The 15,105-nt window shown below is 47.9% G+C and overlaps 1 protein-coding gene across 2 annotated transcripts in view; it reads right to left on the bottom strand.

Moving 5' to 3' along the window:
- Positions 1-15,105, bottom strand: part of KLHL6 (kelch like family member 6) — a 373,289-nt gene that overhangs the window by 252,126 nt on the left and 106,058 nt on the right. For both annotated transcript variants that reach the window (XM_029616586.1, XM_029616584.1), the window contains exon 3: positions 13,545-13,994. In XM_029616586.1, the coding sequence (XP_029472446.1) occupies positions 13,545-13,994 (450 nt within the window). The remainder of the gene's footprint in view (positions 1-13,544; positions 13,995-15,105) is intronic.

Here is a 15,105-nt window from a genome sequence, read left to right as displayed (position 1 = left end):
CGGGAACAGTCGGGAGGCAGAACTCCCACTGGGCAACTGGAGCTTCACCTGGAAACCCGCGACTCCTCCAGAGGAGCTGTGAGAGTCCGGGTCGCTAGGTCTTAGGAGTCTTCGCCCTGGAAGTCCGAGGTCCCCCCAGGAGAAGCCCGTAGGGACCCGGACCGCTGGGACTTAGGCGAGGGTGAAGAAGCCCAGGAGTGAAGTACGGACCGGAGTCTAGACAGATGGCAGGCAAGCAGGAATCGGAGTACGAACCGGAGTCAAGGCAGATGGCAGGCAAGCAGGAATCGGAGTACGAACCGGAGTCAAGGCAGGCAGAAGACAAGCTGGAATCGGAGTCACGAACCGGGGTCAAGGCAGGCAGAAGACAAGCTGGAATCGGAGTCACGAACCGGGGTCAAGGCAGGCAGAAGACAAGCTGGAATCGGAGTCACGAACCGGGGTCAAGGCAGGCAGAAGACAAGCTGGAATCGGAGTCACGAACCGGGGTCAAGGCAGGCAGAAGACAAGCTGGAATCCAAGTGCAGGCAACAGGAATCAGGAACCGGGTAGCAGCAAGGCAACTAGTACTTCAAAGAAGGAACCTCGTTGCAAGGCAATTCAAAAAGCCCCGGGTCCCGGTTTAAATCCCTACCCGGCGTCTGACATCACGGGGGGCGTGTCAGCACATCCGGGTGCTGACAGCAGAAAAACCCTCCCGTCGCGCGCGCGCGTTCCCCCGAAGGGGAGGAGTCCCCCGCGACGGCCGGCGGCGTCTCCCACGAGGAGGAACTAGGCCCATGCTGCCCGCACGAGCTCCGAGCCCGCGGACCGCGGCCCAGACCCGGGACCTGGAGGGAAGGTAAGGGCTCGGACGCCCCCGTGGCGGCCGAGACCGCAACAGTACCCCCTCCCTTACGCCCTCTCCGCCGAGGGCCAAGTTTCCCAGGATTGTCCAAATGGAACTGAGTTAGCAGTGATTTGTCCAAGATGTTCCGAGCTGGTTCCCACGAGTCCTCCTCGGGACCGCACCCCTCCCATGCCAGCAGGTACTCCCAGCGACGGGCGTGGAAGCGGACGTCCAGAACCTCCCGTACTTGATACATATTTTCACCTGAAGAAGCAGAAGAAAGTGCATCCGAGGAGGGGTGATGGAAGCGTGAAAAAACCACCGGTTTCAGCAAGGAGACGTGAAAAACGTTATGTATGCGCAGGGTAGTGGGAAGACGAAGTCTATAAGATACTGCTCCTATACGTTCCGCAACTTGGAAAGGGCCGCAGTAACGGGGAACCAATTTGCGAGAACGATTGGGTAGGTGAAGATTCCGGGTGCTGAGCCAAACCTTGGTGCCTGGCAGGAAGACTGGTGCAGGACGTCGGTGGCGATTAGCAAACTGCTGAGACTTCTTCGCTGCGCTGGTTAGTCTGTGTTGAATACTCCTCCAGAGACGATGCACTTGACTTGCTGTGGTTAGTGCAGCTAGGGAAGGAACGGAAACAGGTACTGGTATTGGGGGCCGCGGGTGGCGACCAAACACAATCTGAAAAGGCGTTCGTCCCGTGATGGCATGGGTGTGGTTGTTGTAGGCGAACTCAGCCCAAGGCAGAAGAGAAACCCAGTTAGTCCCCTTCTCAGAAACAAAACTTCGGAGGAAAGTCTTAAGAGTACGATTAGTGCGCTCCGTTTGACCATTGGTCTGTGGGTGGAAAGCCGTAGACAAATTCAGCTGTACCCCAAATTTCTTACAAAGGGCACGCCAGAAACGGGCCGTAAACTGTGGTCCTCTGTCAGATACGATACTCTGAGGTAGTCCATGAGCCCGGAAGATGTGTTGAGTAAACAAAAGCGCGAGCTCAGGTGCAGAGGGTAGTTTAGGCAGAGGCACCAAATGGATCATTTTAGAGAAACGGTCTACGGTTACCCAAATGACCGTATTGCCTTCTGAGGATGGCAGATCCACCACAAAATCCGTGGCAATGTGGGACCACGGTTCCGCGGGAATAGGTAGTGGGTGCAGCAGGCCCCAGGACCGGCCATTCAAGGGTTTTTGCCGAGCACATACTGGACACGAATCCACATACAACCGTACATCCTGACGGATTTGAGGCCACCAGTAATAGCGATTTAGTAGATCGAGAGTCCTCGCTCTGCCAGCATGACCTCCTGAAAGGGAATCGTGGGCCCAGGCTAACGCCTTTCTTCGGTCCCTGCGGGAAACCACAACTCGACCTAGAGGAGAAACAGTGGAACTGGCCACCTGGATCTTAGCCGGGTCAATGATGTGTTGGGGACAATTTTCCTTTTCCTCCTGAATTTCATAGCGGGAGAGTGCATCTGCCCGAACGTTCTTCGCGGCTGGCCGATATTTTAATATGAAATCAAAACGGTTAAAGAAGAGTGACCAACGTGCTTGTCTGGGATTCAACCGTTGGGCCTGGTTTAAGAACTCCAGATTCCTATGATCAGTGTAAATCGTGACCGGATGGAGAGAGCCCTCCAACCACTGTCTCCATTCTTCCAGTGCAAGTTTGACGGCCAGCAACTCCTTATCTCCTATGCCGTAATTACACTCAGCTGAAGAAAACTTTCTGGAGAAATAGGAGCAGGGTAGAAGATGTCCGGTAGTAGAAACTTGCGAAAGGACCGCTCCCACCGCAATATTCGAAGCGTCTACTTCAACAAAGAATGGCCGAGTGGGATCCGGGTGACGTAGACAAGTATCCTGGAGAAACGCCTTCTTTAACTGATCAAAAGCCTCGCAAGCTTCTTCAGGCCATAGACGGGTGTTAGCCCCCTTCCGAGTCAAAGCAGTTAAAGGTGCCACCAAATGAGAGTACTGGGGAATGAAGTGTCTATAGAAGTTAGCAAACCCCAAAAACCGCTGCAACGCTTTAAGCCCTTCAGGGCGGGGCCACTTCTTGATGGCGGACACCTTGCTGGGATCCATCCGGAAACCGGTAGAGGACACTATATACCCTAAGAAGGGTAACGACTCCCGCTCAAAGAGACATTTCTCAAATTTCGCATACAGGTGATGGTCCCGTAGGATCTGGAGGACTTGTCTCACATGTTGTCGATGGGAGGAAAGGTCTGGAGAATGTATTAGCACGTCGTCCAAATAGACTATTACACAGGAGTGTAGTAACTCTCTCGTAGAATCTCGTTCATTAAGTGCTGGAAGACGGCAGGGGCATTACACAGCCCAAAGGGCATTACTAAGTATTCGTAATGGCCGTCCCGGGTATTGAACGCCGTCTTCCATTCATCCCCGGGACGGATCCGGACCAAGTTGTATGCACCGCGCAGATCCAATTTGGTGAAAACTTGAGCCCCCTGGAGTCTGTCCAACAACTCTGGGATAAGAGGCAGCGGGTAGCGATTCTTCTTGGTGATGGCGTTGAGCCCACGGTAGTCTATGCACGGCCGTAAGGCTCCGTCCTTCTTTGCAACAAAAAAGAAACCAGCTCCTGCGGGAGACTTTGAAGGGCGGATGAAGCCCTTCGCCAGATTTTCGGTAATGTATTCCGACATAGCCTGAGTCTCAGGCTGAGACAAAGGGTATACGCGTCCCCGAGGAGGAGTAGAACCCGGGAGCAGTTCAATAGCACAGTCAAAAGGTCGGTGGTGTGGTAACAGTTCCGCTTTCTCTTTGGAGAAGACATCCATAAAATCCGCGTACGGGGCCGGTAACTCTGGTTCGATGAGTGCCAATGGAATCCGGTGGACTTTCTTTGCTTGGAGACAGGACTGGAAACAGTCGGGGCTCCACTGGGTGATCTGAAAGTCCTTCCAACGGATTACTGGAGAGTGCTTTTGGAGCCAGGGTAGACCAAGGACCATCGGATGTACAGCTTTCTCCAGAATCAGAAATGAAATTTCTTCGGTGTGCAATAACCCCGTCTGTAGAATAAGCGGGAAGGTCTCTGTGGAAATGCACCCAGATAGAGGAGTACCCTGAATAGAGGTTACCCTCAAGGCAGGAGTCCTAGTTCGTGTAGAAAGAGACAACTGTTGCACGAGCTCCTTAGAAATGAAGTTGCCTCCAGCCCCGGAGTCGACCAAGGCTTGCGTGGGAAAAGAACCACCCGGGTATTCCAAAGTTACTGGTATGGTACATGGAGGAGCAGTGCTAAGGCAGCCTAGGGGACACTCCTCCCTTACCTCTAGGCGCGGGAGTTTTCCGCTCGTTCCTTGCATTGCGCAAGGTAGTGACCCTTACCGCCACAGTACAGACACAACCTCAGGTCGCGGCGACGCTGCCTTTCCTCGGGCGACAAAGAAGAACGACCCAATTGCATGGGCTCCTCCGAAGAAGTTGCTGAAGAGGCGGTAGTACCTCGAGAGCCAGAATTCAGGGTCTTTGGTGCCACAGATGTCAGGGGTCGAAAAGGGCGAGCCTCTCTCGCCCTCTGCTGTATACGCCGATCGATTCGACCCGCAAGGTCAATAAGAGAGTTGAGGTTTTCTGGCAGATCGCGAGCCGCTAGCTCATCCTTTATACGGCCTGCTAAGCCCTCCAGAAAAACGCCCCGTAGAGCTTCATCCTGCCAGCCTACCTCGTGGGCGAGTGTGCGGAAATCCAATGCATAGTCCGCAAGAGACCGTGTTCCTTGCCGAAGCTGGAGCAACTCAGTAGTAGCGGAAGCTTGTCGTGCTGGCTCATCAAAAGCCGCTTTAAACTCTTCAACAAAACGGTTCAAATCTCCCAGAGCCGGATCACTATTCTCCCACATGGGTGAAGCCCAGTTCAAGGCCCGTCCATCCAAAAGGGAAAAAATGTACGCCACCTTGGCGCCGTCAGTAGGGAACTGGTTAGGCAAAAGTGCAAAGCGCACGTAACATTGGTTTAAAAACCCTCGGCACGCCTTGGCATCCCCAGAGTAGCGGGATGGGGCTGGAAGCTGTGTCGGAGTCTGGAAGGTTACCAGCGGTACAGGAGCAGGTACCGGTACCTGTACAGGTGCGGGCGGCTCGACATCCATGCGAGCTGCCAACCGCTCTACTGTAGCGGCCAGAGAGTCCAAAACTTGTTGTTGCTGAACTAAGCGTTGGGCCAAACCCGGAATGGCCTGTAGCCCGGCGAGGTCTGCCGGATCCATGGCCTTGCAAACTGTTGTGATAGACAAAATCCGGAAGTGGATCCTTAGGCCGACTGCCCGGCGGGAACAGTCGGGAGGCAGAACTCCCACTGGGCAACTGGAGCTTCACCTGGAAACCCGCGACTCCTCCAGAGGAGCTGTGAGAGTCCGGGTCGCTAGGTCTTAGGAGTCTTCGCCCTGGAAGTCCGAGGTCCCCCCAGGAGAAGCCCGTAGGGACCCGGACCGCTGGGACTTAGGCGAGGGTGAAGAAGCCCAGGAGTGAAGTACGGACCGGAGTCTAGACAGATGGCAGGCAAGCAGGAATCGGAGTACGAACCGGAGTCAAGGCAGATGGCAGGCAAGCAGGAATCGGAGTACGAACCGGAGTCAAGGCAGGCAGAAGACAAGCTGGAATCGGAGTCACGAACCGGGGTCAAGGCAGGCAGAAGACAAGCTGGAATCGGAGTCACGAACCGGGGTCAAGGCAGGCAGAAGACAAGCTGGAATCGGAGTCACGAACCGGGGTCAAGGCAGGCAGAAGACAAGCTGGAATCGGAGTCACGAACCGGGGTCAAGGCAGGCAGAAGACAAGCTGGAATCCAAGTGCAGGCAACAGGAATCAGGAACCGGGTAGCAGCAAGGCAACTAGTACTTCAAAGAAGGAACCTCGTTGCAAGGCAATTCAAAAAGCCCCGGGTCCCGGTTTAAATCCCTACCCGGCGTCTGACATCACGGGGGGCGTGTCAGCACATCCGGGTGCTGACAGCAGAAAAACCCTCCCGTCGCGCGCGCGCGTTCCCCCAAAGGGGAGGAGTCCCCCGCGACGGCCGGCGGCGTCTCCCACGAGGAGGAACTAGGCCCATGCTGCCCGCACGAGCTCCGAGCCCGCGGACCGCGGCCCAGACCCGGGACCTGGAGGGAAGGTAAGGGCTCGGACGCCCCCGTGGCGGCCGAGACCGCAACAGAGAAAGGATGTACTAGGTGAGATTTTTTCATGTGCCTGCAATTGAGGTATTATCTCACTTCCACCTTTGTGCATACTAATAGTCCTTACTAAATTCGAGTCTTTTTTGCAACTAATTGATCAGGATGTGATTTTAGCATTTCAGCTCTACAAATTTTTAAATACTCTTCAAAGGTTTTCAGTCTTGCAGCTGCTTGAGGTTGTGTGAAAGAGGGACTGTAATACACAATTTACTACCAAAGACATGGGTTTATATTTTCGCTTAATCAAATTTGTAACTTTAAATGTTGATTTGCGTGAGCTTCAATATCGAATACTTCAGAGTTGTTGTTTCTCCTGTTAGAACAAGACAAATGATGAGTGTCTTAAATGTAAACACAAGGAACGTTGTTTCATTGTCTGTGGGAATGCCCTTCCATACAACTATTCTAGAAAAGTGTTATTAGGCAGTTGGGATTGATTACAGGCAAAGCAGTGATTTTTTTCTTCTTAATTTTGTGTATTGCATTATTTAGATAAAGATACTTTCATTGGGAGATATCATAGACTATTCCTGACCAAAGCTTACTTGTTGGCTAAGAAATGTATACTTTTCAGTTGGTTAAGATGTGCCTCCTTCCCTTTCTGATTGGAATGCTCGAATGATGGGCATAGTTTGCACAGAAAATCACATGACTAGGCTAAAACTTCAAAGGATTATGCCATATTTTGTAAGATTTGGATCCCCTTTATTGAACAGAGGATTTACAGAAGCAACTGAGGCTACTAGTGTGAGTGAAGTCGGGCGCAATAGCACTTAAGGGGGAGTAGATCACCCTCTAAGGACTCAATCCACTGTCCATATGTGTGAACTGAATGTTTGTGTTGAGCCCTTGTTGGTGATTAATGGTGTTTAGGAGAAGAAAATGTAAAATGGCTGATACTGATGTTGTTTCTTGATATGTAAATGTGTGCGTTATGCCAATAAGAGACTGTTTAAAAAAAGAAGATGTAAGAATGCCTTTTCTGTTTCTTGAATTAAACTGAATTCTATGTTTCTCAAAAGGGCCACAATGGGCCTATTGAAGAGCTTGACCCATCAAACCTGGCCCGCAATGAGATGTGTAAACAGTGTCTCTGTCTTTAGGAAAAAAAACCAAGATCATGGCCAAAAGAAAGCTGCTCTGAGTGTTTCTGGGATCAAACCTACTCGATCATATACTCACTTGTGTCTCTGGTGACACATGCACAGATTTCTTAGGATGACACTGTGGCTACAAGGACATTTCTCACTCAGGCTATTCAAAATTGTCCAGAGATTTTAGTTCAACAAGAGGGTCAACGCCCATTCAAAAGTGTCAAATTTCACATAGCTGATGTTATGCTCAAGCTTGTGAACCCTTGGACCGACGGGAGGATGGTATACCTGGGGAGGTGAGTCCGTAGGTTCTCCCGTCGGGTGGCGAGGCAGAGCAGAAGATGCGACCAGCTGACTCTCGGCACTGGAGACTGAGGCGACAATAGGAGCAGGCGAGAGTCGTAACGCCAAGGAGAGGAACGGAGTCTTCACCACTGGAAGCCCGCGGTCCCCCCAGGAAGAGCCCGTAGAGACCCGGGCCGTTGGGACTTAGGTGGACCTTTGAGAGGTCGAGGTCGGTGCAAGGGCTAACTGGAGCTTCACCCCTGGAAACCCGCGGTCCCCCCGGGAGGAGCCCATAGGGACCCGGGCCGCTGGGACTTAGGTGGGCTCTTGGAGACGATGGTCCAGAGGAAGTCAGAGGTCAAGTGCCAGAGGGTCATCGCTTACCAGTCCGAGGTCTTACACCAAGGGATCGCCACTTGCCATTCTGAAGTCATACACCAGGAATCACCGCTAGCCGATCCGAAGTCAGGAACCAGGAACACCAAGACGAACCAGGAACAAGGATCCAAAGTGCAAGAAGACTCACTGAAGCAAGCAGTCTTAAACAGCACTACAAGAGACGTTGCCAAGTCAAGGAATGAGCAGAGGAAGTCTCCTTATATACTTCCTCTGCTCTGGCTCATTGAGAACAGCTGAGTGTAGTTAAGGGACGAGGTCCCTTTAAATCTAGCAAGGAGGCGTGGCCTCGCGCCTAAGATGGTGGTGGCCATCTTGGATTTCCTCCGCGGAGGAAATGCTGCCTGACGCCGCGAGGAAGAAGCAGGGACGGCTCCCCACCCGGCAGCCATTCCGGGAACCTGTGCCGGAGCGACGGGCACGGATTCAGGAGCCTCCCCCGGTGCTGCCGCAGTGGGTCGCCACCGCGGGCAAGGTAGGGGGCTGCGGTCGTGACCATCCACAGCCGCGGAACACAACAGCTGAAATTTGCTGCCTGACTGAACCCTGCAGTTGTGAAAAGTATTTATGTGCTAACCTGTGAACTTGTCTTCTTTTGCAGAGTTCATAATAGAATTTGCAACATGACCTCATCGTTGAATCAAACCTAATGTTTGCAGTTGTTCAAATAAAAGTCATCACAGCCAAATCTGCATCATAGCACACAAACAAAATCTGATCATATCAACAGAAATACATCGAATTCACAATTACGCCCCATTAAATAACTTGTCAACAAATATACAAGAAAAGACAAACTCACAGACTTAACTTGGTAGAAACCACACACACTGAATTCATGATAGATTAAAGTTACCAAGTGTTACCTTGAAAAAAAAAAAAAGGAAGCTTGCTTTAATATATCCAAGAACAAGACATCCCAGGAATCTGAAACAGAACTGCAATATATAGGGCTTTTCATCTTGCTACAGCCTGAGACAGGGAGTAGGATCTCCTCTGAAAAGACCAGTCAGATCATTAACTGAACAAAAAAGCAACTAACACACAATACAAAGAAACAGCTGGAGAAAACATTTTCCCTCTCTTCCTTGAACCCCCAAAACAAAATAGTGCCATCTGGTGGCCTTCTAATAAATTGCACTCTTTAACTTAGGACTGTCCTATATCTCAACAACTTTGGTAAGAAGAAAACTCAAGCATGTCTGCAGCACAAAGTTCAAAGACATGGGAAAGGATCAGCAGCATGAGCAACTGCTGGTTTCTTCCATTCATGTTATTCGGTAAGCCAAAGAATTAAGGCAGCCATACCCACAATGATTCTCTATGGAGCACCATGAGAGGGAAATGAATGGTGAAGTTGCTTTCATCATTATCTCACAAGAGACACAGAGGTAAATATTCAAAACACCATTGAGCAGTGAAGATACCTAGTTAATTTTAAATGGTTTGTCTGGATATTCAGTCGCAAAACTGTGAATGAATATTCAGCTACATTTATCAGCACAAAACTTGTACAGACAGATATATATAACCAGTTACTCGTGAATATCGTGTTAATTGGCTTAATTTGAATAGCCTGTCCCAAGCATGCCCCAGCCCAGCTAGCTAAGTCTGTATGCCCAGTGATTTTGTGCAGACAAATTTTAGCTGGATAGGGCGGAATAGAGAGATATTTAAATGATTAGCTTTATGTGATTAAACTTGGATTTTAACCACTTGTCTTTTTTGAAAATAGACCTCACATTGAATATTCAGATTATTGCATTGATTGAAGTTATTGCTGTCAATCATTCATGCCACATTACTACCAGAATAGCATAAGATTTGTGGGACCTTACAGTGTTAGGGATAGATTTTTAAAAATTACCAGGCGCGCACACATGGACACATGATTTTATAACATGCGTGCGCTGGTGCCTGCATGTTATAAAATGCTGGGTCAGCATGCACAAGGGGGGTAAGATATATGCAGTTATGTGCGGCGACGCATCGGGGCCTTCCCCAGTTCCCTCCCAGTCCGCTCCAATTAAGGAGCGGGCTGGGAGGGAACTTCCCAACCCCCTAGCCTGACCTCCCTTTGCCTTCCCCTATCCTGCCCTCCCCATATCCCTATCCTAAATCTCCCCAAAATCTTCATCTTACCTTTTGCTCCTGCTTCTGAGCAGGAGCAAGTTGCACATGCCAGCACCCTCCCAGCACGTGATCCCCTGGCACAGTGGCAAATGGCCACTGTGCCAGGCGCCTCTAGCCCCGCCCCACCCCCCAGACTGCCCCTTTCACTAACCCTAGGACTTACAAGCATCCCGGGGGTTTACGTGCGTGGCTGGGCCCTTTGAAAATTGGCCCGGCGCACGTAAGGCCTGGCCACATGCATAAACCCCCAGGTTTCACGCGCGTAAGTGAATGTTAGGTTCCATATTAGGAGCTACCACCCAAGAAAGATCTAGGCGTCATAGTGGATAACACTTTGAAATCATTGGTTCAGTGTGCTGCAGCAGTCAAAAAAGCAAACAGAATATTGGGAATTATTATAAAGGGAATGGTGAATAAAACGGAAAATGCCATAATGCTCCATGGTGAGACTGCACCTTGAATACTGTGTACAATTCTGGTCGCCAAATCTCAAAAAAGATATAGTTGCAATGGAGAAGGTACAGAGAAGGGCGACCAAAATGATAAAGGGGATGGAACAGCTCCCCTATGAGGAAAGACTAAAGAGGTTAGGACTTTTCAGCTTGGAGAAGAGACAGCTGAAGGGGGATATGATAGAGGTGTTTAAAATCACGAAAGGTCTAGAACGGGTAAATGTGAATCAGTTATTTACTCTTTCGGATAATAGAAAGACTAGGGGGCACTACATGAAGTTAGCATGTAGCACATTTAAAACTAATCGGAGAAAGTTCTTTTTCACTCAATGCACAATTAAGCTCTGGAATTTGTTGTCAGAGGATGTGGTTAGTGCAGTTAGTGTAACTGTGTTTAAAAAAGGATTGGATAAGTTCTTGGAGGAGAAGTCCATTACCTGCTATTAATTAAGTTGACTTAAAAAATAGCCACTGCCATTACTAGCAACAGTAACATGGAATAGACTTAATTTTTGGGTAATTGCCAGGTTCTTATGGCCTGGATTGGCCACTGTTGGAAACAGGATGCTGGGCTTGATGGACCCTTGGTCTGACCCAGTATGGCATGTTCTTATGTAAAATCCGACCCTAAATGTATGGTTCACTGCCAATACAGTCACAAATGGACACAACACAAAAACTCTTCAGAAAAAAAAACTGCTACAAAGCACTAGCCATTATATTGGGGGTTAAGAATTTCCATGAGTACATCTGCACATCTGAACACATCACAAACTGCTGATAGGGTTGCCGGACAAGGACATGTATGCCAAAGTGTTACATTGTAAAGTTTGGTAAATGTATGGAATGATTACCCAGTCTATTCTCTTTAGAAATCAGTTGTGAATACCAGTGCCATCAGCTAATTGCTGCTGATGTGTTAAGAATGAGATATTCTGCCACTACTTGAAGTTCTGATGCCAAAAGCAATGTCAGACCTACCTCTATACGTAAATAACATTGCAAGCATGAAATCAAAGGACTGGGGCTTGTCACATCTCATAACTGTAATGTCTCTATAGCTCTCTACACTCTGTGTGTCTGTGCAAGCAACACGTGCAGACCTGATCTCCTGAATAATAAACTGGTTTTATCATATCTTCTGGCTGCCTTCCCAAACTGTGGATGATGACAACAAATCCCATCACGCATATTGTTTCATAATCAAGGACAGCTTGGCACAGTGAAAAGGAGACTTGGCTTCTTCATAATGTCTTGCACTGCCCTCAGGAGACCTACAGACTTCCTTAGGTGACTTGGAGTAATCTGACAAAGGAGACACAAACTCAAAGAAAAGATTCTAGTTCCACCAGGAAGCATGTTGTGCAAAGTATGTAACACGATACCGTACATAGCGTACTGGAACTGAAAGAAAACATTTGGAAAAGGGAAGGGGAGGCGTGAAGCTCCAGGGCTTGCCAGTGCTGCAGACATTTGCTATTTCTAACATGCCTTTCTTATAAATTCAGAGTACAGCCAAAATTAAGAACATAAGAAATTGCCATGCTGGGTCAGACCAAGGGTCCATCAAGCCCAGCATCCTGTTTCCAACAGAGGCCAAACTAGGCCACAAGAACCTGGCAATTACCCAAACACTAAGAAGATCCCATGCTACTGATGCAGTTAATAGCAGTGGCTAAATAAATGGCTAAATAAAGGAATTTCTCCCATTTTCAGAATTATTTTTGAAAACTGTATTTAAGAAACAGAATCAAATATATTTTATTTTATTTTTTCAAGGAAGTTTAACCAAGTGCTGTCTATTGTTCTGTTCCCTTCTCTAGCTATGCAAATAACAGTAGGTTTTTTTTTCTTGGGGGACACAGCTGAAAATGACTTATTTCCTAATTAGTTAAAAACACTGACATTATCAAAGGAGATAATGATCCACTGTATTGTATTTCTTAAATCACTGTCCCTCATCTGTACTGCACAATTTCATGAGCATAAGAGATATCACTGGAAAGAGTGATGTTTGGGGTCAGTAGGGCTCTTACCACATTCATGTCAACCTGGATTGGGTAATTGCCAGGTTCTTGTGGCTTGGTTTGGCCTCTGTTGGAAACAGGATGCTGGACTTGATAGACCTTTGGTCTGACCCAGCATGGCAATTTCTTATGTTCTTATGGATAGGCTGAACCAGTGCTGTTTTTGCCCCATTGTATATATGGATATAGTCCTATTTTTCTTAGGGAAATCATAACTGCAATTCCATGCATGAAATGAACAAAACAGGATCTGACTTTTCTTGGGTGAGGTAGCAATCCTAGTGATCAGTGGGTGGGATTATTTTCAGAGACAACCAGAGAAGTGACCCTAACCTCTACATAAATGCATGTGTGCTGCAGCCATGCAGCATATGGCTCACATCCATTTCTGTAGGGCAGTGTTTTTCAACTCAGTCCTCAGGGACCTCCTGGCCAGTCTGGTTTTCAGAATATCCCTAATGATTATGCATGAGATATATTTTCATACATAAGAGGCAGTGCTTGTGTATTTACTAGGCGTATCCTGAAAACCAGACTGGCCTGATGGTACCTGAGGACTGGAGTAAGAACCGTTTAGCATGGCTGCATTGAAGACAGTGCAGTCATGGTTTGCTGCCACATTAGGAAGCTCAGGTTTATTCATGCAAACCAGCCTAAAGTAAAAGATGTAGTTAACGTCAAGAACCACCCTCTGCCCCTCCCCCCCCCACATACACACATTGACTGCAAGAACACCCCAGCCCTTCTAGGTCCTCTATCATCCTCTTCCTCACTATTCTGAAACACCTTGAGATTTCTGGTTCGCCAACCCAAATCCAACTCAACTCAGAAAACAGCTTTAGATTCTTCATTGACAGGAAGAAGCTATTTTTTACTCCTCCTGCCAGCAGTGGTGGCAAAATTAAAGTGGCAGCACTGACACTCTGAAACAAATACTAGAGCACCAGATAGGAGTTTGACATCCCTGAAAATAATATATAACCTATAACTAATAGTATGTAATATTCCATTGTTGTTCTGAGCTTCATAAATGGATTGGTTTATAAAACGTCAACAGTATACACAGTGCTATATATGCTCACAATATTACAAATATGCTGTAATGTACGCACCTCATTTCCAGAGAGGTGATACATCCTTGCTTCTTGGAGAAGGGGGAAGACATCAGGACACCTTCTTATCATATCATCAGCTTCTACCGTCTCTACAAAGTACCAAGGATCCAACAGGGGGAAACGAACATGTTGTAGAATGCGACCCAGATCCTTACTTCTTTCTGAGCATTTGTAATGCACCCAGGTCATCACAGTCTCAAATACCTGAGCCTCTTCCGTTACATAGAGGTCATCGCTTTGCAGAATCTGGCAAAGAGCCTCCAGTGGCAGTTCCAGGAACTCTTCTTGTCTCATCACCTGAGGGAAATTCTGGATAATATAGCTCTGAACCTGCTGCTTCAATGTGTCCAGGCAGTGAGTGTCAGCCAGTCTTAGGATCCCAACACAGTTCTCTGGGAGAAGGGCTTCAGTGAGGAAGCTAGCACAGGCATCTACCATCTGCAGGAACTGTGCACAGAGACAGAAAATAAATGTTCATGAAAAACTCTGCACACAGAGAAGTTAGTGGGTGGGGGAAAAGAAGAGGAGGAGTGGGAGGAGGAGGAGGAGGAGGTAGAAGAGTGGGTAGGAAAAGAGAAAAGTAAGGATGAAAGAGGAGAGAATCTAGTGCTGAGTGAAGGAAAGAAAGGAGGATGGGATAGGTGGGTGGATAGGAGACAGTAGAGGGTAAGAGGTGAGTGGGTGTGGAACAGAGGTTATTGATTTGAGGGTGAGAAGATTAAATAAGGGGGAAAAAAGAGGGTGAGGGGCAAGTGAATGGGGTAAAGAAGGAAAAAGGGTGAGTGGGGCATGTAGGATTAACTGGTAAAAGAGAGGAGGAAAACTGAGTGGGGATAGAGTGGAGACAGGATGGTGAATGAGAAAGAGGAAGGTGAGGGCTGAGTATCTTGAGGGAAGAGAAGGGGGTGGGGTAAGTCAGTTGCGGGGAAGGAGATGTCAGGTTCTACTGTCATAGGAGGGGTTGAGTGGAGAATGTAGCTTCAAAATTGTACAAAGAAAGCAATATTTATTTCTATTTTTTTGCTTCTATAATAATTTTAACCTTTCCAAATTTGTACAGAGCATGCTACTTAACTTCAGATTTAATACAAAAGTGTATTTTCAAACAAATGTTTCTATTTTTCCTTTAATTATCCATTTTCCCCTTTGATTACTAAGAAGTTGGTAAACTTCAGTCACCACATTTCAAAATGCTTGTTAGGGCAAGCATTTTTTGCTTCTTGCTCTTAGAGCTATCCTTGTCAAAACATGCTCAGTGTGCTTCTTCTATCCAGTTCCAGACCAGTAACATAATGACAGTGACCAAAGTGATAAATAAAGCCCTGCATTTTAAAATTAAGCAGATGTGCTGTGCAATTCCAAGCAAGGCTGGCCTAAAAGCCTGCATAAAAGGGGTTTGTCTGCTTTTCCAGAGATATGTGGGGCCTGGGTGCACTATTTTTTTAGCATAGGAAGTAAGTATTTGCCAAAGTCAACAAATAACTATGTGATAGATATTCAAAGTGATCTAGCTATCTAACTAAGGACTTAAATGGTTAGATCATCCCTTAAAAATCTA

Source organism: Rhinatrema bivittatum, chromosome 9 (genome assembly GCF_901001135.1).
Source record: "Rhinatrema bivittatum chromosome 9, aRhiBiv1.1, whole genome shotgun sequence".
NCBI lineage: Eukaryota > Metazoa > Chordata > Amphibia > Gymnophiona > Rhinatrematidae > Rhinatrema > Rhinatrema bivittatum.
Note: the sequence above shows the minus strand (reverse complement) of the source record. Positions and strands in the feature narration are given on the sequence as shown.